Source organism: Sprattus sprattus (assembly GCF_963457725.1).
Source record: "Sprattus sprattus genome assembly, chromosome: 19".
NCBI classification, from domain to species: domain Eukaryota; kingdom Metazoa; phylum Chordata; class Actinopteri; order Clupeiformes; family Clupeidae; genus Sprattus; species Sprattus sprattus.
In genome coordinates, this window is record NC_137917.1 from 522,956 (window position 1) to 548,254 (window position 25,299).

The 25,299-nt window shown below is 42.9% G+C and overlaps 1 protein-coding gene across 1 annotated transcript; it reads right to left on the reverse strand.

Annotated features, from left to right (window-relative positions):
* Positions 1-259: 259 nt before the first annotated feature.
* LOC308380317 (carboxypeptidase Q-like) lies at positions 260-24,737 on the reverse strand. Its single transcript, XM_080857617.1, has 8 exons — positions 24,720-24,737; positions 24,030-24,465; positions 20,982-21,189; positions 20,224-20,431; positions 4,920-5,031; positions 3,493-3,584; positions 2,311-2,512; positions 260-767 (listed from the first exon to the last, which is right to left on the reverse strand). Exons 2-8 carry the CDS (start codon positions 24,463-24,465, stop codon positions 607-609), a joined length of 1,419 nt encoding a protein of 472 aa, XP_080713743.1. The 5' UTR covers positions 24,720-24,737; the 3' UTR covers positions 260-606.
* Between the last annotated feature and the right edge of the window lie 562 nt (positions 24,738-25,299).

Consider the following 25,299-nt stretch of genomic DNA (forward strand, 5'->3'; position numbering starts at 1 on the left):
ATAACCATTCCAAAAGCTGATGGCCAGTTCTCATATGACGCAGAGAAGGTCAGCCTAATAAAGGTCTTTCACACAACTGGCATGACCCAGTCAGGCATCACAGCCCCCCCCCACCAACAGACTTATACTGACTGGTGTTCTCTTTTCAATCACATGCTTCTGACCAGTTGAGTCATACCCGTCATGTGCTGTACAGACATCAAGATTGACATCCTAGCCTCTCTTCTGAAATAGACACTCCGCATTCAGCCTGGGATAACATTGATTTTATTCACTCACAGAAAACCAGACCAAGATATACCTAATTTTCAGTGAACATCTTTATAATACAGTACATCAAAAGTTTGAAAGGTTTCTACAGTTAAAGTCATCCACCAAGTCACAATGAGGAAAGCAAAAAATGGAGGGATTGCGCCCAGTGAAATGAATTATAGTCCTGTGAAGCACATGGGGCCAGAAAGCATGATTGAGAAGGGTGGAGATACTGACAGTGTTGAGAAGGATGAAGATGCTGTCAGTGCTGAGAAGGATGAAGATACTGACAGCGCTGACATTTGGTAAGGGGTGGAGAGGAATGATCAGTTGTAGTCCTCCCATCATGCAGTGCTACCTCGGCAGCATATCGTCCAGGTCGGCCACCACATAGGCCACGACCGCCCACAGGGCTGAGCACAGGTTCATCTCCACTGGGCTCTGCACCGTCATCATGTCCCCCTCAGTGTGGTGGAACCAAAAGTATTTTTCATCAGCTGTGTGCAGGCTGGCACCTGGGGAGCACATCCACACAGGGGGCAGTCAAAGAGGAGTGAGGAGTTACTCGCACATTTACTCATGAAATTGCAATGACTGAATCATAACATGACCACTGAAACATAAAAATTAATTTGATTTCAACATAGTAGTCTTTTGTAAAGTCTCGTTTTTTCATGCCAACTTCATTCTGAACATTCTTTCATGCATTCCATTTCCTCGTCTGCAATGACAGAGAAGATACAATGATGGACTGCTAAAGTCTAATAAACTGCATTTTGATCTCAACATCATATCAGATAAAGTAAACCAAGTAGAGTAGCAGTTTACCAGTTTCTCTCTTAAGGGGACAGACCAGTTTTGTCCTGGTGTTTATTTAAGGGGCCAGTGAAAGTGTACAGGGTAGGATGCCTTCAGCGCATGTGGTTGCAGTTAAAACTTTCATTCGGCCAGATCGCTCCACTGTTTCCATATGGAAAGCACTTAATCCAGAAGCATCAATAACCCACCCTTCATGTTTCTCTTCATTTGAAAAAAAAAAGAGAAAGAAATGGTTGTTGCCCCCCCCCCCCCCCCCCCCGCCATAATAAGACACAGCTTGTTGTGGCACTACTTTTTGTCCAAGCTAATCAGCAGTGAGTTGGGATAGGAGCGGAGGTATTTGCATGGAGCCTGGTGAGTTGGGATAGGAGCGGAGGTATTTATTAATAATAATAATAATAATAATAATAATACCTTTATTTTATAATGCGCTTTTCAGAGACCCAAAGTCGCAAATTACAAAGTCATAGAAGGGGGGGGGGGGGGGGATTTACAGACAGGGGTGGACAGCACAAGCATACACAGCACAGGCAGAAAAAACAGAGTTATTGAGAGATGATGGAGATGTAACAGGGGGTACATGAACATGAAGCCTGGAGCTGAGGGCCAGTCCGGCTCCAGGCTCACTGACAGCGCTACACTCTTAGTGACAAGGAAGTATATGCCAGACAAATCCTCAAATTGAGGGAACCTTATTCAAATTCAGGCATTTTAGCAGTGGGAGATGTTTAAACAGCTGGTCCAGTGATTCATTTGTTTAACACCCTCTAAGAGCACAATGCCTTGAGCTCATACCCTCTCCCTGCCAGTCTTGAAATGTGAGGTAAAGCACCAACACCCCTATAGTCAGGAGAGGTGATGTAGATGTGGAGATGGCCAACCGAACACTGGAATGATTTAACGAACAAGGTTCCTGTGAGGTTCCCACAGCAAGTTTAGCAAGGTCAAACTCTTTCAGGTAGTCCATCTACGCTAGGATCAGCGCACAATGAAACATTCAGACAGAATTCAAAGCAGTCGGTTTCTGCCTTCTAGCACCCGCATAACAGCTCCTACTGCCAGCACCACCATCACTGAGACACTGTGGTTTATCCTTGGCCATCATTAAGAGCTTACTGAAACAGCCACAAGGCACCCGCAGGCAGAGAGCAAATACACCTGAAAAGGTTCCATGAGCACAAGCAGTCTACTTTTCCCTTTTATGAGTTCAAACAAACACACCTTAGCCATCCGACTCACCTGGCACACCAGCTTCCATCCACATTTCTATATCGGTGCCCTCCCCATGTTCCTCCAGGGCCGTGGTGTTAATGGCTGTCAGCAGCTTCACCACTTCCTGCATGATGGCCCTGGCCTGCTTACTGCCACTGAACTGAAGGCCCAGGGGGGTGAAGGTGCCCAAATCAGACTCCATTACCAGGTTAAAGTTGGAGATGTTTCCCTTGAAGGAAAAAAGAAAGAGACACTTTTATAAAGTAACATTCAAAGCAAAGTTTCAAAACGTAAATGGTTTGCCTGAATGCAATGAAACTTGGCTGAGGCAGTAGACACATATTCAAGCAATGCACATACGAATACGTGGTTCCTACCAACTCCAACTCTGATTCTAATTGTAGGGTATATAATATTGATATGGGTGTGATGCCTCAGTGAAACCGCAACTGCCTTTTAATGGTCCATATGTGTTTAAAGGAACAAGGTTAATGACTGACAAAAGAAAAATTAAGAACTCAAAAGTAAGGAGTCTTAAAATATCCTGCAAAGGTAGTCTAACCACCCACACATCAAAAGAAGGGAGAATACAGCGGCTGAAATATCTTGATTACATGGATTTAATGAGGACTGGGGCAAACCATGGATCGGTCACCTCATTCCTGAAAGTCTATGTAAAGTCTGGTTGTTTCAGACTCCAGGCTCCACAGCAAGGAAGGAGGGATCAGAAAAAATGTAATCCACCCCCTCATGGGAGAGAGCAGCAGAGCAAGTGGGTCAGCCGCCAAATCCAGAACTCAAGCCTCCCTGGCCCTCTAACCACTGGCCAGGCTGATTATCCCTCAGGATCAGAAGAAAACGCACCAAAGCCACAAAGCTTCAGTGGAGTCTAGAGTTACGCTGTGGTTGGCTACGCAATGGCTTTGTTAATCATTTTATGCCATGGCGCATTTCAGTTTGGTCTCAGCCCTGACAAATGTACTTTACTGTTGAAGTTCTCATTAAGGGAGCTACTGGCCCATAATGTCACTTAGAAATACAGAAGACTAGAGTGACGAGGCGACCTCAGCCAAAATGACATGTTCAAGTGGTATGCACGAGTTTAGTAGTTTAAATAAAGTGGGGTGTCCATGTGCGCTGCTTAGCCACCACGTTAACAACCTCAAAGGACCAAAACACACAAAGCAGAAGTGATCATTAGTGATTTACTTTATGTCGCTCAAAGTACTGGCTGGCCCCGACTCCGCCCGGTTCTTCCGCAGTCCACAGCACCATCCGGATTGTTCTCTTTGGACGTAAGCCTATGGACAAATCAGATGGTTGAGAAAGTCAACAGCATAGCCTCTATTACCATAGCCAGAACACAGGACCTCACAGCAGACACTGTACAGTAGCAGTCCAGAGATCAGTATTAAGGCCCATAAATCTGTGTGGTTTTATAGTGCTGGCTTTAATAAGGAGATTCCACAGGAGGTGAATGTGCTGCAGTCAATCTGTGTTGGAAATCAGCAGACTGGCTTCATTTCTGTCCTTCATTTCGTTCCTTTTTAGTGTCTATGTGAGGACATGAGCAGTGAACATTAATCAGCACCATGTTGAGGGTTCATGGAGGAGTGAGGGAGGCCAGAGGGACACATACAGCCCTTTATTTCACCACTCACTCAGACTCTCTCTGCCAGAGATCAACCTGTCCCCAGATCAGCCCATAGGGTCCACATGCCTGGTGCCACCCAGAGCCTGATGCCCACAGGAGCAGTGCTCCACAGAGGGGGGGCTCTAATGGGCCCCTGGATGAGCGCAGCGCTCCCCACACGGGTGTGATTAGCCTCTCACTCCTGCTGCTCTTCTCAGACACGCCAGACAGGAGAGGCCATGAGCTCATGAGGTTCCATACCAAGCTGTGCTTCAAAAGTAGTAAAAGTCAGATTTTCGACAGGAAAACATTTTTGGAAAAATGGAGTTGGGCATAGTGTAGAGTTTATCGTGACCCGTCAGTTCTTTTCTTTGCATCAGAAAAAAGACCTGAACAGTTCATCCCGTGTCTAGATATTTTTTTTAGAGGTTTTGCATAGTCTCAGGATGAACTGAACCACATTTAAAAACACACCCCAAGTCTGCATTTTAAGATCAGCAAACTACCAGTTTCATTTCACTGTTCAAGATTCGCCAAGAAAAAAAAGAAAGAAAGAAAAAAAAAAAAAAAAAAACACACAGCCTTTAGCAATAACCTTCTTTTGAATGAGAGCCCAGATAGCCAAAAGCACAGATCCTGAAAAAATACTAAAGGTCTCCCTTGCCAGACAGGCTATGAAGCAGCATGCAGCATGAAATAAAATAAAAAAAAAGGCCACAATTGTAATTCCTGCAACTTGGGGTTGGAGAGGTTAACCAGGTCGATTGGACAAGATATTGTCCCGTCCTTTGTCCTTTTGCCAGGAAGTGTGGTCTATGTGGTCTAAATTAGACAAAGAATAGGTCAGCTTACTATTACAGCCCAAAGGGACTCTCAGACTTTGACTTTAGTGGATATTGGACCACATGATGGTGAAATGGCCAACCTCGTATTTCTCCAAGGGCTAATCAGTTGTAGCCAGTTTAGATCTAAAACAGGCCTCAGAAGAGTGGCTCACACTCACCGAGGTCTCGGAGCAGACTCAGGGCCTCCCAGGAGATGGCCACGCCCCCTCCATCATCCATGGCTCCCTGTCCCACGTCCCAGCTGTCCAGGTGTCCACTGAGAAGCACCACCTAAGAGAGAGAACACACTGCATCAACACAGACACACAGCACCACCTCAGAGAGAGAGAGAACACACACACACAAACACTCTTTTTGCAGTCAGTATTCAAAATAAAATATACTATTCTTCTACACAAACACAGCACACACCCGCTCATCCACACAGGCATTGCTGTCAGAACGGTAAATTGAGGTATAGGGTTCACTCATTGGGAAAACTTCAGAGCCAAGAAGCGGATAACAAATAATCAAACAGCACACAGGGATTCTGTGAGTTGCTTTGTGTCGTTGTCATTAAGGAGGCAGAAGGGGACCGTTAAGACCTTGGGTAAAGTGGTGCCTTGGCCATGTCCAACTACAGCAACTCCAGCCGACAGATGGCATTACACCAGGCTTGGCCCAATCCCCCATTTCTTATCTTAGATTCTGTCATTAAACAAGATTTTTTTAAAGACAATTTCACAGACCCGTCTGTCTGCCAGCACTAGGTGCAATTAGCCCATTAGCACAGGCTATTCTCTCCACAGCAAACAGTCACTTTGCGTCTCGTTTCCCCTCGTACAGATGCAACCATATTAACTACTTCCACCAAGATGTAACATACTTTCAGCTTCCTGTTAGCATTACAGTCTGCTGTGCTTCTGGCACACACTTCCTGTGCTTCTCCCCCCCCCAGTCACTACATTATTCATACGTGAAGTCCAAGGTGTAGTTGCTGGGGCAACAGAGAAGAAAGGGTTCTTGATCAGCAGTCCTGTGGGTATTAGGGGTCTGTGTGGAGCTCCTGTAGAGAGAAACTAAATCAAATAAAAAAAGATGCACACAAGTGCTGTACTGCAGAGATTTTCAAGTCTCACGAGTGGAAATGAATTCTTGTTTTAATGAAGCTGCATTCTAAATTGCTGTATGATGATTACTTACCACAAGCCTAGCCCCTAATGGCCCTATTGCTAGGTGCAACAATTAGTGGAGACAACAAACTGCTTTTTTTTTTTTACACATACACACAGTAAATGTGATGACATTACTATAATGAGACACATGTACATTTCAACAATGCAAACAATATTATTTTAAAATCATAAACATGTACCAGCCCCAGTAGGACAGCCACAGCACTAATCACTCAAGTACAGTAAGCTGCTGAGAATGGTGTGTGTGTGTGTGTGTGTGTGTGTGTGTATATTGCTCCCTCTCTCACTCTTACACACAGACGACTCACATTGTGAAATATTTGCATAGAGTAGGAATATCCCTGAGAGCAAAGAGCAGATACAGGAGCAGACAATATACTCACAGATGTTAAGACATCAATTACTGAGGTGAGGGACCCATGCGTGAGCAGGTTTCTGAGGACCTACAAAACGGCCACTGGCTTGGCGAGGCCACTTTCATGTGGAGCGAGACCTTGAAGGTAAACATCCTTTTGTGTGCATAAGCAGCCATGAATCAAACTTTAATTGCTGTTGTGTTCATGGCCAAACTCTATAGAGTCCTTAGCAGCGGAAGTTGAACTTGGGGATAAAGGGAACATAGTTATACCTTGTAATTAGTGTTGCACCGATACCGATACCAGTATCGGATAGGGCCCCGATACAGCACTAAAATGGTGGTATCGGTATCGGCGAGTACCAACAAATAGTGCAGATACTTTTTTTTTTTTTTTTTTTTATCAATGTTTGGTCCAAACAAAACAAACACACAAAGAAACAATACAGGGAAAGAAAAAAAAAAAAAGAACTGACCAAACTTTAACTCTATTGTGTTCAAAATCAGAAAAGCCACTGTGCTGCTCAGTAAGGTAAACCATCAATTATAGAGGACTAGTCCTCAGTTATGTCTGAAGTGCTGAAACTGCCTTTCTTACTGTTACACTAGTATTATACATGGGACCAAACCATTGATAAAAAAAAATAAATAAAAATAAAAAAATATTTTTCAAATTTCAAACAGAGTGGTATCGGTATGGTATCGGTATCGGCCGATACTGCACAGCCAGGTATCGGTATCGGTATCGGAGCCAAAAAATGGCATCGGTGCAACACTACTTGTAATGACTTGCCCATACTCAAAAACAGCCACACCGACGCACACAGTTCAGTCTGTGCTTAAGCCGATTCTAACAGCTGCTTGTCCTTATTAAGCCTCAGAATGTCAAAGATAAGAGTGTGGGCTGATTTAGTGGTTAATTAAAAGGCTTTAGAATGTAATTGGGAAAGTGGTGTTATGGGTGGCCACAGCAGCCCAAGGGCAGGACCACAGAGAAAGGTCTGGAGAGGACACACGCAGCACATCACTCATTGCTTTGTACAGTACACGCGGTGTCATTCAGCAGAATCTCCACCTCACCCACTGAATTCAAATGGACCCTTGAAATGAACACGACCATAATGGAATGGGAGTATAAGGGCTTGGGCAGCATGACCCGCCTGCAAAGGTATGCTTTGCATTCAAATACCATCCCCTATTCACCTTCACAGTGACAAGTCAGTTCATCATTGCAATCCGCCATGATTCTATCCAGAGGCCCATCAGAATGCTGTTTCAAGTAACTCTACCACTGTCCAAGCCAAAACACAATCAGCACAGAGGAAAGAGGCTAGTTGACTTGCATTAGTTCAGTTAAAAGGTGTTTAGCCACATTTATTATACATGCTAGGATGCCCATTTTGACAGCCCAAGTATAAAAACAGCATATTATTAAAAAAATCCTGCAATGCCTTTGTGTTTCAGCTTTAATTAAAGTATTTGAATGGAGGTAAAAACAGAGTGAGTTTTGCACTGAAATGTTCCCCAGGAGAACTGAGTGAAACTGAGGCTGTTTGAAAGTGAACTTGATACTTTAGGGGCAAGGCCTGTGGTATGTCTTATGACAATACTGTCCACATGCCCCTTATGGTAACACTTATGATATGAGCACTTCATCGCTCAGCTGGAACACGTAGTACTGAACAGGTTCTCTTTCACCAAAAACATTACGGGCAGGTAGTCTTTCCACGAGTGAACTAATGTACATTATGTGCCTTCTAGTGAGGACAAAATACAAAAACACCCAAAAAAGATAACCGCCTTGATTTTTAAACTCTGTACACACACACACACACACACACACACACACACACACCTTACGCTCTGCTGGAGTGCAAACCATACACACCAAAGTCCCTAAAAATATTTGGGTGACGGTGAATAAATACACCATAGACCGGCCATTTCCTAATATACTGCCCCTGCATTTTTGAGGGCAGAGTAATTATGGAGCGGGCCATCATAAATACGCCTGGAGACAGAGAGCCCGTCTCTCTCCCCCTCGCCGACAGAAAAGCAGCACAAGTTCCAGGAACAGCAGCCCCCACTTCCCATAAGCCACACAGCATCACACCAATAACCTTTCTCTGTATGAGAGTGTGCACACACACACACACACACACACACACACACACACACACACACACACACACACACACACACACACACACACACACACACACACACACACACGGCTGTCATAGACAAAGGAACACAGGAAGATGAAAGGACATAGCTAGTCCAACAGTGTCACCTCAAATCAATGGCTCTCAAACCCATCTGAACAAAGGCTTCAGGTGGGGGAGAGCATGAGCAAGCAGACATATTTGACATACCATTTTTACACCTCTACATTATCCTTGGTTGGACCTAAATCAAGCTTGACGCACTGACAGGTCAAAGTAGAGCTATGAAGTATAGGCTTGTGTCCATGCTGTGAGGAGACCAGATCCATCCCATCTTCCAACACCACACTGATCAATACCATTTCCAAACTGCTATTACAGAACACATTCTATGGCTGCTGTAAGGCACTTTGAATGATGGCAACTCCTGTTCAAAAGCAAAGACATGTATGGTTGTGGAAACGAGGTCATCAGCCCTTCTCCATTGTGTTCAGTCCTGGCCTACACCGGTGTGGACATTAACACCTGTTCTCACCTCCTCCCGTCCCCACCTGCTGCGCCACCTGAGCTCCCAACTAGTTATTAGTGACACACACTCACACGCACGCACACACGCATGCCCACACACGCACACGCACACACCTGAATAGGCCCAAGTGTGCTGAGGCACTTGTACACTACCACATCCAGACTGTACAGTAGCTCACTGACATGGGTAGTGTGGCTAAGTGTGGCTGTGGTTGACTGTTAGCACTATGAAGGCTAGTGGTCAAGCAAGACAACGGGCTTCACATTTAGTGATGGCCGCTACGGTTTAGAGTCTACACACAGAGAGAACACTAGGTGCTAAGTGCTTATGGGCATTCAAGGCACAATCATCTGACAATAAACCTTATCAACATGGTCTTGTGTATGCATGACAACTAATCTGAAATGAAGTGATGCTGGCCACTAGGCTCTCACTTTCTCCTCATCCTTTCTCACGTGACTGAAAATCACAGTGCCACAGGTGTTCCCCTCAAGCACAGCGCATAGAAACTGAAAGTTTGGATCAATTCAGAGTGAAAGTCAGCAGTTAAGTAGACATGCTGTACTATTCTGCAGTAATGAAAGGCTCGTCAGCCTGGCCTAGTAGCTGTCCATCATGGGAAATCTCAGACATGTCAAACAGACTTACCAGTGCACATGACAAGTGGGCCTGAAATGGCTGTGCAAAGAGTCTCCACAAACATTCCTCACAGCTGCTTAGAGTCAGTATTCTCAGGACTACTGGGCCACTCCCAGTGAAGACAGGATGGCGACACACAGGAGCTCAAGGTTGGGGTTGGTCATATAGAGATGCCCTCCCATTACACAAACATCATGGTAACTGGGTCAGAAGTGACAGCCGGTTTCTCAACATCTGTACTTACGTCCACCTACGTCACCTCTAGGTCATACTACCTGCGCGACCGAGTTCAGCTGAACTGAGGATCGAACACTTACTTCTCTTCTACTCTAGCACACCAGGTTAAGAGCAGATTTGGATGGTTAAGAAGAGCGTTTGATGCCTTCTTTGTTTTGACTTCTCTCTTATTACTTCTCTTAACAAAAGATTAGGAGAAAACGAGAAAACTCAACAGAATGTTGCAGCATGAGGCCTATGTGTGTCTCCACACTTCTAAACAAAGTTGTGAACACATGTTCAGCATTAAGACACGTCCGTACACATCCACCCAGCCTCTCCCCAGTAGATAGGCCAGGCCCTTCTGGAGCCCTGTTGGCTGCCACGTTATGACTGATGAGTGTGGGAGAAGCAGTATACACTCTGGCTCCTCCACTGGAGTTCATGTATACAGCATTGGCCAGAAGCAACAAACAGGCACCCCCAGCCACCGCACGCTGACCACCACTTTTGTGCCATCTAAGCGCATAAACAACCAGAAACCCCATACTGGAATCCACTCATGCACTGCAAACTTAAGAGAAAGGCATGAAGGGGAGATGCTGGTGGTGGGGGTGGGGGGTGTACTCAATGACCATCCCATTTGGAGAGAAAGATGGGAAAAAAGCGCCAAGCCTGCGGGCAAATAAACCATACTGAGCACTAGTGTTGCACCGATACCGATACCAGTATCGGGTGGGGCCCCGATACAGCACTAAAATGGTGGTATCGGTATCGGCGAGTACCAACAAATAGTGCAGATACTTTTTTTTTTTTTTTTTATCAATGGTTTGGTCCCCAAACAAAACAAACACACAAAGAAACAATACAGGGGAAAAAAAAAAAACTGACCAAACTTTAACTGTATTGTGTTCAAAATCAGAAAAGCAACAGTGCTGCTCAGTAAGGTAAACCATCAATTATAGAGGACTAGTACTCAGTTATGTCTGAAGTGCTGAAACTGTCAAGAAATGTAACTTGACTTTCTTACTGTTACACTAGTATTACACATGGGACCAAACCATTGATAAAAAAAAAAAAATTAAAAAAAGTAAAAATAAAAATTCAAACAGAGTGGTATCGGTATGGTATCGGTATCGGCCGATACTGCACAGCCAGGTATCGGTATCGGTATCGGATCCAAAAAATGGCATCGGTGCAACACTACTGAGCACCCAGGACCCCTCCGTCCAATGATCTATGAGAGACTCACAGGAGTCTGCGGCCTCAGTGGCACAGAATTCAAATGCAGAATTAGTGCTGGGTAAAAACATGATGCTGAAAATGAATGATCGCTCAGCGCTTCACAGTCCAAGCCAAGAGGCTGCGAAAAGGAGAGAGCCAGAATCCTCATGACAATGATGTTCTTTAATATAATAATATTAAAGTAAAAACAAAACAAACTAGAATATGATGGAATGTTAATTTAACATTGTGATTCATCTAGAATTTCATTAATATCTTATAATGTCTTGTAAGTCTTTTATGCAAAGTCAAAGTAGGCAACACAATGGTGTGGAAAGTTTATTTAAAAAAAAAATCTAAAAGCATCTGGGGCAAGTCACCAGATCTGGCCGTGAACACTTTCCAAGGATGCAACTCTTCGATTTTCTTCTAGAAACTACCTGCTCTGTGTCCCTGGTGGCTCAGCTCTTCGCAGCTTTATCAGTGAGCCATGCATTATTTATGAAGCCCAGACGATCCCCACTCACCACAGAGATGAATGGTTATGACAGGGCAAAGCCCCCAAGACCACGCCACTGAAGGGGAGCCACAAAGCTTTCAAGTGCTTAGCCAGGCAAACAGCAGCTTCCCTGTTTAAGAAGGGGCTTTCAAGAAAGTGCCTGGCCATGGTGCCAACATTAGGATTATATTGCTGAACGAAATGTTCCATTCGGCTGTTGGTTTAACACTGCTTAAAATCACAACAAACTAGGGTGTTTTGTACATTATTAACCACAAGACAAGGGAATCAATGCAGGTTTTACCTGAGGGCTTAGACCGATAGGAAAGATAGAAAACCTTATCGCATCAAACATGCACCACTGTAGAAGCCCTGCTGGAAATGCATGGCCAATCCTTTGTTATAATTAAAAGACTAAAAATACGGTGCAGTTTCATCCTATTCTGTGCAGCATCTCAATCACTGCAAAAACCTCATACCACCGGCAGTGAACAACACCATAGCTTTTGTTCAATTATTACAGTACAATTGATATCTGCAAAACCACCATTTCTTTTTCCTTCCTCAGTTTTTAAGAACCCCTGCCTCAAAGTGAATGCCAATGTGAAACCAATTAGTGGAACATCCTTTGAGCCATTCATCCTCTCTGAGACCTGTGGTTTAGTCGTTTGCCCACTTTCACTTCACTTTTCACTTCAAGTTGTTGTAGACCACATGTTAACATGTCAAAGTAGTCGAGAATCTTAACCTGGTACACAGCCGTCACCACTATGGACGTCTCTGATCCAACCAATCTGCCCCAGCCCCAACCCACAGTCAGCTGCAGTGTGGGCACTCTGGTGTAGGTAGTGGAGGAGAGGACAGCAGTGCCTTCTCCCTGTAATTAGACTGAGAGACGATCAGATTCACAGACAGCACTGCGTGTGAAGGAGGAGGGAACCAGAGATCCGAGGAGATCAAGAACAGTCATTTAGAGCACTTAGCTCTGACTCACACAAAAGTCCAACTATGCTAGCATGACTCGCATGGAAGGGTCGTCTGACGCTGGGTGCCCACGGTAGATATGTCTTGCGTTTAGTCGGTACGCGAAAAGTCGGCTGGGGGGCGTGGTCAGAAAAAATGATGTTTGGCTGTAGCAATGTTCAAGTTCGGTTGCAGCGCTGCGCTAGTGTAGCACATTAGCTTGTGAACGCAGAGGATTGTGTGAAGGCCACCTGCATCCTCCACAACTACCTGAGGATGACAGGACCGAGGAGGACAGCGATGGAGCCTGGGCAGGTGGAGGGATCATCAGGTCTCGTGGATGCAGGTCGTGTAGGAAGCAACAACTCCGACAGGGCTGCCATCCGCATCAGAGACACAATATCTGCCTATTTTAACGCAGAGGGTGCTTTATCCTGGCAGCCACCACCGTAACCTGTCCCACCCAAACTAAAGGCTCTTTTAAGAGCCACCCATCTTTATCGTTAAAAGCATTTCCCAAAATGTATAAGCACTGTGTGAGGGTTTTAAATGTACATTTACTATTAAGAACAAAGTAGAACTGCAACACAGTTATAGTATATCAAACTATACACTTTCATAGTATATTAAACTATACACTTTTACAGCAATGGTAAGTTATGCCTTCCTTTAGAATTTGAATATAAATTCCTCTTAAAGGGTAAATCACACGTAAGACAATGTGTGCAATAGAACAGTTACTGGTATTTATATGTATATATAGTATATATAGTTAGTATAGTTTAGTTTAGTATAGTATAGTATAGTATATATATAGTTTATATATAGTTACTGGTATTTATATAATGTAAATGATAGAACGACAATACTTAGATTTTCTGGAAACATGTACATATTATGTACATATGTTTATTTCACTGAATAAAAAAATGGGTTCTCAGGGTGCAGCATTCAGCTCCTGCTTTGCCTCGTACACCCTCCTATAAAAGTCAAATTTGAGCTCCTCCTGCTTAAACTTGGGCAAGCTCTCCAGCATGGGTATGATTCCTTTAAAAAAATGGTCGCTCTCATTCAGAGGGACCCTGCTTTCCATAGCCGACAATACTCTTTCCTCAAACGAGGAGCTGTCGTTTCCCCTTCTGGCTCTCTTCCTGGGCGGTCCAGTGGGGGTGCTGCAGATAGGGACACTCGGCGGTGCAGTGGGGGTGCTCGAGGTACCAGGGACACTCGGGGGTCTGGGGGTGACCTGGGGCGACAGTGGTGCTGGCACCTCTGCCTCATCCTCACCAGATGCCACAACAGATGCCACACCCTGGCTTTCCTGGCTTTCCTCTGCTGCCGCTGCCACTGCTGGGAAATTCCCCGAAGTGGTCCTCTGCTCAGTGAAGGGAGCAAGGAAGCCCATTATGGCATAGTACTTCCACACCTTCGCCTCTGTCCGCCCTGCTCCGCTCCTGGTCCTCTCTTTCTCCCTTCTCCTTTCTCTCATGTAAGAGTCACGGAGACCCTTCCACTTCTTGATGCATTCATTCACCATGTAAAAATATATACACGCACACAGAGGGAGAGAAAAGAAAAAAATATAAAATCAAATTTCCTATTTTTTTTTTTACTGTCAAAATGTGCACCATTATGCAATCAGGGTTGGGTTGGATAACATTAGCACATTAGCTACATTTGCACTTTTCTATGATTGCACTGCTGGTTAGATGATAAACTTTATTAGTTGTACTGGTTTCCCTAACTTTGTGCAATGCCAATAAAGTTGAATCTAATCAAATCTAATCTATCTTTTCTAATGTAATTACCGTTTTTAATTGACTGTCATTGTGTGATCATGCTCAGTGGTCAGGGCAATGACCTCTATTTTAATAACTGCACTGGACAATTTAAGGTAAAACTAATTTAATATTGCAAAAATTAAACTCACCATCACAGCCAACAATGCCTGACACCTTCTGCCATGCATCCATCCTCAGAAGGTTGTTCTTGTAGTCATGTAATACAACATTATATAAAATCGGGAACGAAGCCACGGTAGCAATGAGTTTCTCCATTTTTTAATAAATCTCAACCGCTGTTTAAAAAAGCGCAATAAAAAAAAACCACACCCCTCCCCCCTCCCCCATGGGACATGATCGGGATAGCTTTTGAGCGCTCGTGGTTTTGGAAGCACCCAAACATAGTACGTGTTGTAGCCGATATGTTATAACCGCCTATTGTGTGCTGCCAATAAAGTCATCATTAAAATACATTAAAGTCATCATTAAAATACATAATTAAAAACTCAAACTTCACGAAGTGACTGAGATCGCTAATATTGGAGTGGGTCATTTGCCCCAAAATCTGCTCATATGCAAAGTAAACAACAATCAATGTAATGTTATATGAAACTTATTAGCAGTCAGCTAGCTAGCCACTATGTGTTCCAATGGGGTTTCGGTTTAAGTTGTAGCGGCAAGCTAGCAGTAATAGTTCAGAGTTCAGTTAAGATGTTGTGCTGATTACTTTAATTTATAATTTGTGTACTTATTCTATCTAAACCATATCAGCCAGTTCAATCAGTTCAATCACGTTGTATGTAACATATTTAGCAGCTAGCTAGCTACAATGCTACAATGTGTTTTCAATGGGTTTTCGCTCATAGTATTAGCGACAAGCTAACTAAATGTTGAGAGCTTAATTTAAGACCTACAATATTCAGTTTGACCTCACAGTATTCGTGTAGCATATAAACAACAAACCGAGTCAATTGGACGTATACAAGTCGTGTAGATAACCTTTATTCACATAAAATATGTCACGGTAAATGAGTCCCGATGTCCGCCATCTTGTTTTGAAATTTTTGTTTACTCCCGCCCCTATGAGCTACGTTGACTTCCAAATCACACACACGCCGAACTGATTGGCTCTCAGCAGGCAGCAAGTCGCCTTCATTTGCATAGAGTTAAAAAATCCCCAACTTTCAGTAGCCAGGAGAGCCGACTTTTTCCTCAGCTATTGTCGGCAGGCAACAAGACGCCTCCATTCTATCCCAATGAGAGCGACACAAAGTCGTGTCCCGTGGGCATCCACCAGAGGGAACACTGAGGGCATGTTCAAGCCTGCTCATACTCCAGTGACGCTTTCAGCTCTCACCTGACAGTGACCACAATGTTCACATGGCGAAACACGAGTGTGCGCATGGACTAGCAGTGTGACGTGAGCTGGAATTGACAAACATGTTCTAGATGGGGCCTCATCAGTCCTCTCTGCACAAGTGTTCTAAGCACAACAAACTCTAAGAGCGAAGGTAAGCCGCGCACGCACGCACGCACGCACGCACGTTTCAGAACTGGCAGCAGTAAATTCAAATGCCAATTGTGTTATAGATAGACTGCAGACTTGCATCAGAATGATATCATTCCAAATGAGACCTTAGGGGAGACGTGCAGGGAGGAGTGGAAATGTCAGTCTACAGACAGACAGTGGCAGGGGTGGCAATTCAGCAGTTATCTGCTAGAGGCTTGCATGCAAATGTAATCCCTGCAATGCAAAGAGCTCACATAAATATTTAAACTGAATAATTGATGTGCTATTAACTCTTGATTTGTGTATTTGTTTTCCACTGACAGCCCAGCAAAAGGTTTGGCAAGGTGTGCTAGAAGCTAGTCCCGTTTCACAGAGGAAACAGACACACTTCTAATACTGGAAATAATGCATTACCGGTCACACATGTGAAACCAGTTCAGATAAACTTTGCAAAAACCTTCTTTTCATGAGGAGTAAGTCCTTGCTGTATGTGTGACAAAACAGCATTGGGTGGGTTATACTTTACTAAACTCAGAAATCCTCCAGTTAAATCAGTACAACTTAAAAGTTTTTGAAATAAAAGTTGCAGTCCCACTCTCCAGATGACATAACGGAAGATAAGAGTCAAATTAGCATGTAGGCTATTCAGCCGTTAAGCCACCTCATAACATAGTAGTTTGTGAATATTCCTCCCCTTAAAGCAAGCACTTCTTTAAAAGCAAGCATGTCACAAAATAAACTAGGCCTCTTTCCATAAGTGACAGCTTTTCATCCCATTCTTCATGTTTCTGTCAATCCTACAATCAAGCATCCGTAGCTACTGATAAAAAATATATATAATATCCATTGGAAAGAAATTGGTATGCAATTGTGCGCAACCATCCCGATCTTAAGAATTGTAGTCAAACTATGCAGCATAATAAAAAATATTCCTCTCGTCGTCTCTCGCTGAGACACAGACAGACAGACAGGCCGACAGACACACACACAATGTACAACATCAATGTAAATCTCATGCGGAGGGTTTCTCCAGCACAGATGGGTGAGAGTGTACAGACTGTACCGTGGAGCCAGAGATAACGCTGGACCGCTGAATGACGTGGTGACTGAAACCAGATTTGGAGATGGGAAATAAATCTGAAGCAGCTGAGGACAAACTTGTGCTGGACATTATGCACTTAAGACAGACGATAAAGGGCAAATATTTCTTAAGATATGACTCGTCACCCAAACTATCAGCCTGTATGCGGTCATGCTATCTGTCTGGAAAAACAAACTGCATCACTAACTAAAGAGGAAGCGATCCCATGCCATGACAACATTGCCTTGTTCCACTAAATCTCATGACGAGATGATTCAAGGAAGTCAGGGCACAGTACACGCATGACTCACTAAATCACTAAGTGCTCACTGGTTTCAAGTAAACCACAAGTCTGAGAATCCTGACAGTGGAGTGATCTGTGGAATCTTACACGGGAAGAGCCACTTCAAACTTCTATAGACTGACTCATTTCAATGGAAAGTGTGAACTCAGCAGAGTTGAAAATCCCTATGAAATATTTTCACACACACACATGACTCCTCTAATTTATTGCTTAATCATCTTAACAATTGGTCTGCCGATACAAACATCTTGCGGATTCCCCCATGATCAGTAGACCTGATAGGCCTGGGTAGGAAATGTGTGATGCAATGTTGAGTGGGAGAGATGAAATTTAACTTGACAGTAGGAGTTTGGGCCAGTTCTAAGGTCAGTTGGAGTTTGGGCCAGTTCTCAGGTCAGTTGGAGTTTGGACCAGTTCTCAGGTCAGTTGGAGTTTGGGCCAGTTGTAAGGTAAGTTGGAGTTTGGTCCACTTCTCAGGTCAGTGGGAGTTTGGGCCAGTTCTAAGGTCAGTTGGAGTTTGGGCCAATCAGGGTTAGGTTATCAGGTCAGTCGGTGATGTACAGCCATGAACTAAATCGGCTAAAACTGCTTTGTATTTTATGTGTCTCAGAGCACACACACACACACACACACACACACACAGTTAGCAGAGATTAGTTTGTTCCTGAAGGGACTGAGCGTCCATCTCTTCACCGCTCACCCTGTCTGCACATCTCGTCTCATCTCTGACTCGGCAGACTCCCTTCTCACGCTCCGCTTGCTCCGCTCGCTCCCTCCACTCGGTCAAGGTTTTTCCACACACTCAGGGGGCTTTTCCCTCATGCCACTTCTTCTCACCCCATGATGCCCTCTCCTTGGCTCCAAGCAGAAGTACCAGAGACTGTGGACTTGTGGCCCTCAAGTTATTAACTCTTAAAGCACAATTTGAATCAGTCACACTGTGCTTAATATCAATGTTATCATTGGGACCATGACGGAACTCTTCATATCAAATGAACAGCAAAACCTTATCTCCAGGACACTAGTATGTTTTCCCTACCTATCGCATTGGACTCAAAGTGCCAGAATGAACACTTGACAATGAACCGAGGAGGGATAATCTTTTCCTATGAGGCGCAAAAGTGTGCACAATTCTCTCCTTTAAATCACCTTCTTTGGGGTAAAGAAGTGAAAAAGGAGTGCTTACTCGCCTTACAACCTCACAATAACCCGTATATTCATATATGCATATGAAATTTAAAACACTGGCAAAGATGGAAGGTTCTATCTGGCGTCATATATCTTATCAAATGCTGGAAAAAAAAAAGAGAAGTGAAAAACTGGACAGGCCAGTTTATGCATGCCTGTCACTTCTCCAATTCTCTAAACACGATCCGCTCATCTGGGTTAAACATAGAGAAAAAGTTCACTTGAAATGTCAAATATTTCCTCTTTACCCACTAAAGATACCGAAAGCCCTCCAACATCTTCAGCAGGGGAGGACAGACAGACAGACACAGACAGACAGACAGACAGATACAAATCATCTAGTTTAAAACAGTTGTGGAACCAGGTAGTAGATACCTCATGCACACAAGCACACACACACACAGTCCAATTAACACTTAAACAAAGTCTCATTGATTAGTGTTGGTAAAAATATAGACCTAGTGATCCATATCCAGGCTCTCCTGCATAGCAATGACAACCCCCCACAGATAGTCTGTTCATATGAAAAGCAAGTCGGTTTCTTAGAGCCTCTGAAAACAGCCCACTAATAAGTCAACCCATGGACACAGCTCATCCATGCCTATGGAGAAATGTGACAGCCAGACCCCAGAAAACTTCTACTGACAGGCAACTAGCATACACTTCTCATAATTGGTCCCTTGGGGTGTCAGGGTCATAAGATGAGCGAGCGCACACATGGCCAGTGCATGGGACACCTTTCGCTGGCCTCTGCTCTGCCTGCATGAGGGGTGCAATGTGGGTGCAGCTGCCATGAATCTGCCTTGGCCTGTCTGGAGCCACCAGACACATGAGGCTCAGGCCAAGCTTAGATCAGAGGTGCAAACAACCACCCTGCAACACTGACACCTTCACACAACATGTTTACCGAGACCAACACTAACTTGTTGAAAACATCACGGTGAGTTCAGCATGAGGGAACCAAGGATTTTTTTTTACTAAATAGTAGGGGTGCACGATTCAGAAAATGTCACGATTCGATTCGATACCGATTTTAAGGCTCACGATTCGATACAAAATCGATTTTCGATTCAAAAACGATTCTCGATTCAAAAAAATTGATTCACAGTATGTAAATGTTAGTGCTGTCAAACGATTAAAATATTTAATCACGATTAATCGCATTTTTGTCATAGTTAACTCAAAATGAATCGCGATTAATCGCAAATTAATTCATCGCAAATTTTATTTTTATGCTCTTATCATGGAAAAGTGGATTGGCTTGCTTTATCCAATGTTTTATTTTATTGAAAAATAACATTACCAAACAGGGCGGTACAAAATTAAATTATAAAGTGCACATTTCAGACTCAGCCTATAGTGCAGTTAAACCATGGCTTAATATTTTCTTTTTTCAAGTTTGCTGTGAACATAGAAGGCAGGCCTCTTATTTCAAAAACAATGAACCGTAACAGTAAGGTTACCAATAAAAGGTAAGCCTACTACTTCTGTGCTTTCAGCCAGCTGCCTATTGACATTTTCAGACAACAGTAAAGCTTGCTTCTTTTGCACAACACAACTTTTAAAGGTAAACTTTCTTTTCAGAAGCTTTTTATCAACCATTTCGCCGTATCGCGCTCACCATCACTCAAACCGTTTTTTTATAAATATGAATCGAATTTTGGAATTCTATGAATCGATTCTGAATCGGGAGCACTTGCACACCCCTACTAAATAGCTACATTTATAAATAAAGGAACCTGTAAGTAAAGGCCAACAAAAAGATAGAGACTAGCTTTGCAGTGCTTGAGAAAAGTACACTAATCCATCTGTGCTCCCTCGGGCTGTTCCTACCTGCTCTGGGTGCTCACTGCCAACAATCTCTGCCACCGTGTTGAAGGAGTCTGCGTCTGGGAGTGTCTGGGCACCCATGCGGAGCCGCACCACGATCTTCTGCCCCCGCAGAGCAATCCTGGCCATCATCTCAGCGTCCTCAACAGTGATGCAGGCAGTGGGGATGCGTGGCACCCCAGGCTGGTAGTCCTGCCAACCGGTGTGTGGACTAGGAAAAGAAACCAGTGTGAAAATCCTCTCATCTGTAAATACACTTGATACTTTAGTGGCAGAGAGTTAGACTCTGCATCAAAACCTCACTCAGTGGAGTTATGAAGTCAGTCATCTGGTGTGACACCTCCTTAGTACCTTCACACATTAAACAGTTAACTTTGTTAAACGTTGTTTAAAAACTGTTGATAGAACTGTCCCATGCAACCAAAACAGTCTAGAAATCAGAATCAGAATCAGAATGTAGCAATGGAAAGCAGACTCCATTGGAATAGATATACTTGAAGCCACTGGGTAACACTTTAGCCAATAAGTAGTGATAGCTGGTTATCAAATGTTTCTTCCAAGGTGTGACCACGATCAATCAAAATCTATGTTTAAGCAAAACCTTATAGCCAATAATAACGTTGTATTGTTCCTCACGACAATATCCCTTTTCCGAGACAGAAATGAACAGAATGTCGTCTCTACCAGCCAACTATCAAGTTCCCAGCCCCTTTTAGAATCAAGAGAATCAGCAGTGAGAGAGAGGGCAGGCAGCTGCACACCTGTTGATGGAGAAAGGGGTGATTGAGCGGATGAGGGAGGCCACAGCTCCAACCTTGGCCGCCTCTGAAGCCCCATAGGCACGGTACGCTACCGTCTCTCCGTAGCTCACAAATGGCTGATTGTACACCACGATCTTCCCTTTGGCCTCACTGCCACGGCTCCTCAGCTCCTCAAAGGACTCGACCACCAAGACCTCAGCCTCGATGCCTGTGGTATTAAAATAGGGTGGCGTTAACACTGCTAATGTTCAGTCCTGCCCAAATGGGTTCATTCAGGCATTCATGGCTGCTCACAGATGGTGACTATTTGTAGAGAGATGCAGGCAGGGCCCTTTAAAGAAAATGTTTTTCTAGAAGTGCGTTTGTGAAGTCTGGGATATCCTGGAGTTTGCAGAAGAGAATTATAAATATAATACTATTATATTATACTCACAATCACAAGCCATGCAATTTGCATAAACACTGTAATATGTAAACAGTTGCCTTGACCAAATAAAAAAAAAAACATCCGTGGTGGTAAATAACTGGGTAGAACCACCACAAGGTCCTTGTTTGGAGGAGCTATAAACCATTTCTCTTGAAAGAGGAAAAAATCATCCACCTCAACTTTCTAAGTAAGCAGTTCCAAGATTGGTAACATAAATGATGGGGCTAAATATGACTTCTGCATTTTCAGATCATATCAACATTTTGTAGTGGATATTGACAAGATCCTTTGCACAGAAGACCGTCTTAACAACTAAAGGCCATACAACCCAAATAATCCTTTCCTACTGCTCTTTTCTGTTTGATTCAAACACTTTTATATTTTTGCCTTCATAGCGACTCATCCTATCCTAACAATGACTTGACCGTTCAAATACTACGCTTCCTCTGTTTGTCATTCCATGTCGATTTGCTCCACGCTTTACTGTGCTTCATCAAGTTTTCCAAAGTTTCTTGATAGAATTTTAAGGGCATGGTTCTCAGAGCAGTTACACACAGCCCAAGCGGTCACGCAATCAGCAGAACAGCCCCAAACTGTGACAGGCTTGGTGTTCATCTTTATTGCCTTCCCTCCACTCAAATGTCTGTACATTTTGTACCACAGGTCCAATGCCGTGGTACCACAAGGTTCTATGCAGTGGTTCCAAATGGTGGTTGCAGTGGTTCTTGCTCCTCCTCAGCAGACCTGATCAAACTAATCAGGAACAGGTTAAATCATAGGTTTCACCCATGCTTGGAGCAGGGATAGGAGACATGCAAGGCAGTGGGCTGCAGGAGGACTTAATCCCTAGAGTAATGAACCCTTTCCTTAAAGTGCTTTCTGTTTTGAAGGAGGAATGAGAGAAAATGCAGACTGTTGTCTCTGATCCTGGTCAGCATGATATAAGTGAAGAAATTATGTTTTGCCTTTAATATCATGATACACAAGAACACAGCAACACAATGTCCCTCCTCAACACACATTAATGTTTGGAGCATGACACAAAAATAATCATTCAGACAAGATATCCCATTATTATGAAATTAAGTTATGACTGAAAATTCCCAGATGTGCCTATATTGCACCAAACAACTACGTTCATGTGACCGCATGATCCAACTGCCCAGATTAGCACAAGAGGAACTTTTTTTATTTACATTTATGTCAAATGAAGTTTTGTCTATCCAAAAATGTTTTGGTTCAACCTCCCAGTTGTAGATTTTTTATGTTAATTGAATGTTTGCTGGGTCAGCACTTGATTTTGTCAACACCATCATAAACATAAATATACTTATGGAAATTATTTTAAATTATCTTATCAGAAATATTTTCACTCATTAGTTTTCCCAGTTCCCCTTATAATGCACACAGGTCTTTAAATCATTAAAAACAAAAGTTTAGAGCCAAACAAGTCAATGTTTAATGAGTAGAATTTAAATCGCGAATTACATTTGTCTTTAACCTTCAGATTTAACAGAGACATTTTTAAGCATTAAAAAATACACATCTACATTGGAAATGTGTTAGTCTTTGAACAAATATCCTTCAAGGAATGAAACCGATACCATTTTAAAAAAAAAAAACTATAAAAAATATATCTGGAGTTGACACTCTAAATAGATTTAATTCGACACATGAAACTGAAATAGCAATAAAAATGCATAGGAAGTGATATTTTTGGCATAAACACTATTAAATTGATTAAAATGGACACTAAAATGGCCTTAGTCAACACCATCAGAGAAAGTCAACACCATCAGACACAAATTTTGATGGTGTTTGATGGTGTTTTGATGGTGTTGACGTCTGATGTTGTTGACAAAAAAGTAAATTTCTCCTTATATCACTCATTTGTTGATCATGGTCCAGCCAATCTAAATAAACACTAGATTGCAGAACATTTTACTCTAATGCCATTTTGGAGTTGTTACGCTATGGTTGTGACATGTGCATATTAGTAAATAGATATGAAAAACAAAGTATTATTAAAAACTTACCAGAGCTCAAATTTTCTCATGTCACCAAGAAGACCAAGGAGGAAGGAAAGGGGTCCTTTGAGTTAAAGCTGCCGTAAATTATTCCTGATTTTTTTCCCAATTTAAAAAAAGTCTGATGTTGACGAAAACTCTGGACACATGTTCAACTGACCAGAAAGTACGTTCAAAATGTTTCAAAATTATTTGTTTTAATGTTTGTGAAATAAATACTATGTTATTTACATATGATATAGATAAAGTTCAATTTTATATCACTTTTCAGACTTTTTAAAGCATTGCAGTGTGATGTGACCTGCTTTCGGACATGGGTTTTTGTAGGTACTGTCACATATCATATCATTAAGAATAAAAACAAAATGTTAAGACAACAACAAAACACACTTTGTTCTGTTGATGAGTTTGGAGAGGCTTTTAAAATATATTACGTACATTTTAAGATAAAAACAACAACTGTGATTTATGTCACGGACATGTTTTGTCCCAGGTCTCAAGAATCACTGAGTTATAGATTACTGCTGATAGCAGTCTTATCTTGCACCCACTTAATATGGCTTTTGGTGATCAAATTTGCGGGTTCTTGCTTACCTTGGCTGGATGTCCCAACGCTACTGCCCAGGCCGAGAATGGCCATTGTATGGTTTCTCGGGAGGACCATTACGGCGCTCTCCTCGCCTCTCACCCAGTGTGGAATCTTCACCTGTTCTAGATGCACATTCTCCAAGCCGTCCTGAATAAGAGCGCTGTACATGTACTTAATAGCGACCTCCAAGTTTTGAGACCCGCTTATCCTGTTCCCCACTGTGTCTGTGAAGGCAGCCAATCGGTCGTAAGATCGGTTCTGAGCCTTCCCCTGCACGGCCAAGTGAATAATTTTCTGGGTTATATCTCTGTATCCAGATATTTCTCTTGTGACTTTGGCAAGTGAACGAACATCGTTGTTGGGTTTGCAATATAGAGATTCACACAGGAAGGTAAGGACAACCAGAGGGAGCAACCCAGACACCCTGTCGGTGCCCATCATCTACGAGACAAATATACACTGTTAAGATGCAGTGAAGTGGATGACTACGGGGAAAACAACAACTTTTCACTGATGTGTTAAGAAAAGTTCAAGTATCAAAACACAACATTAGCTGCAATCATCGAGCAACGCTGCAACCAAGAAATCATAACCTGCTACTCTTAAATATGGCTTTAACTATCAAGCTCTGTAAAATTGATCAAAGTCGATGTTATCTTGTCTAATTATAGCACAGAACGAGTAAGTGTACGTACATATGATAGAACGGGATGAAAATGTTTGGACCACCGACGTCCGTATGAGTACGGCAAGTCACTTAGTACAATCCTCAAATTTCTTTAGCAAAACGCGATTTAAAAGGTTTCGTAGTTAATGGAATGGTTGACACAGGGGTTGGCCTTAATTGTAACACACGTGTAGATAATAGAGTGTTAAATATGTTGTGCAATAATTAACTCTTAAACTATGTATACATCTGAATTATCCAAATGTATGGGTTTTCCTAGTAAGTGGTTGAAACTGCAAAGTTAAATCTTAAATTAAATTACAATATGTGAATGTCAATTTGCTGTCTATATCTTTATGGGTGAAAGAGAAAGACTGGGTGGAGTCACAAAATAATTAGCATCCATGGTTTTGTTCACACACAAACAACATTCTGAAAGAACATACAGCATAGCTATATTAAGTCTATCTTTTCTCTCATCCACTACACTTATTGTGAACTCAGACATGAACAAGGCACTTCCAAATAGCTTGAAAAGGTTTTATCCTTATGATTGGATTGAGATTGAGATGAAACTTTCACAGCAGGAGCGAATGCTCACTGATCTT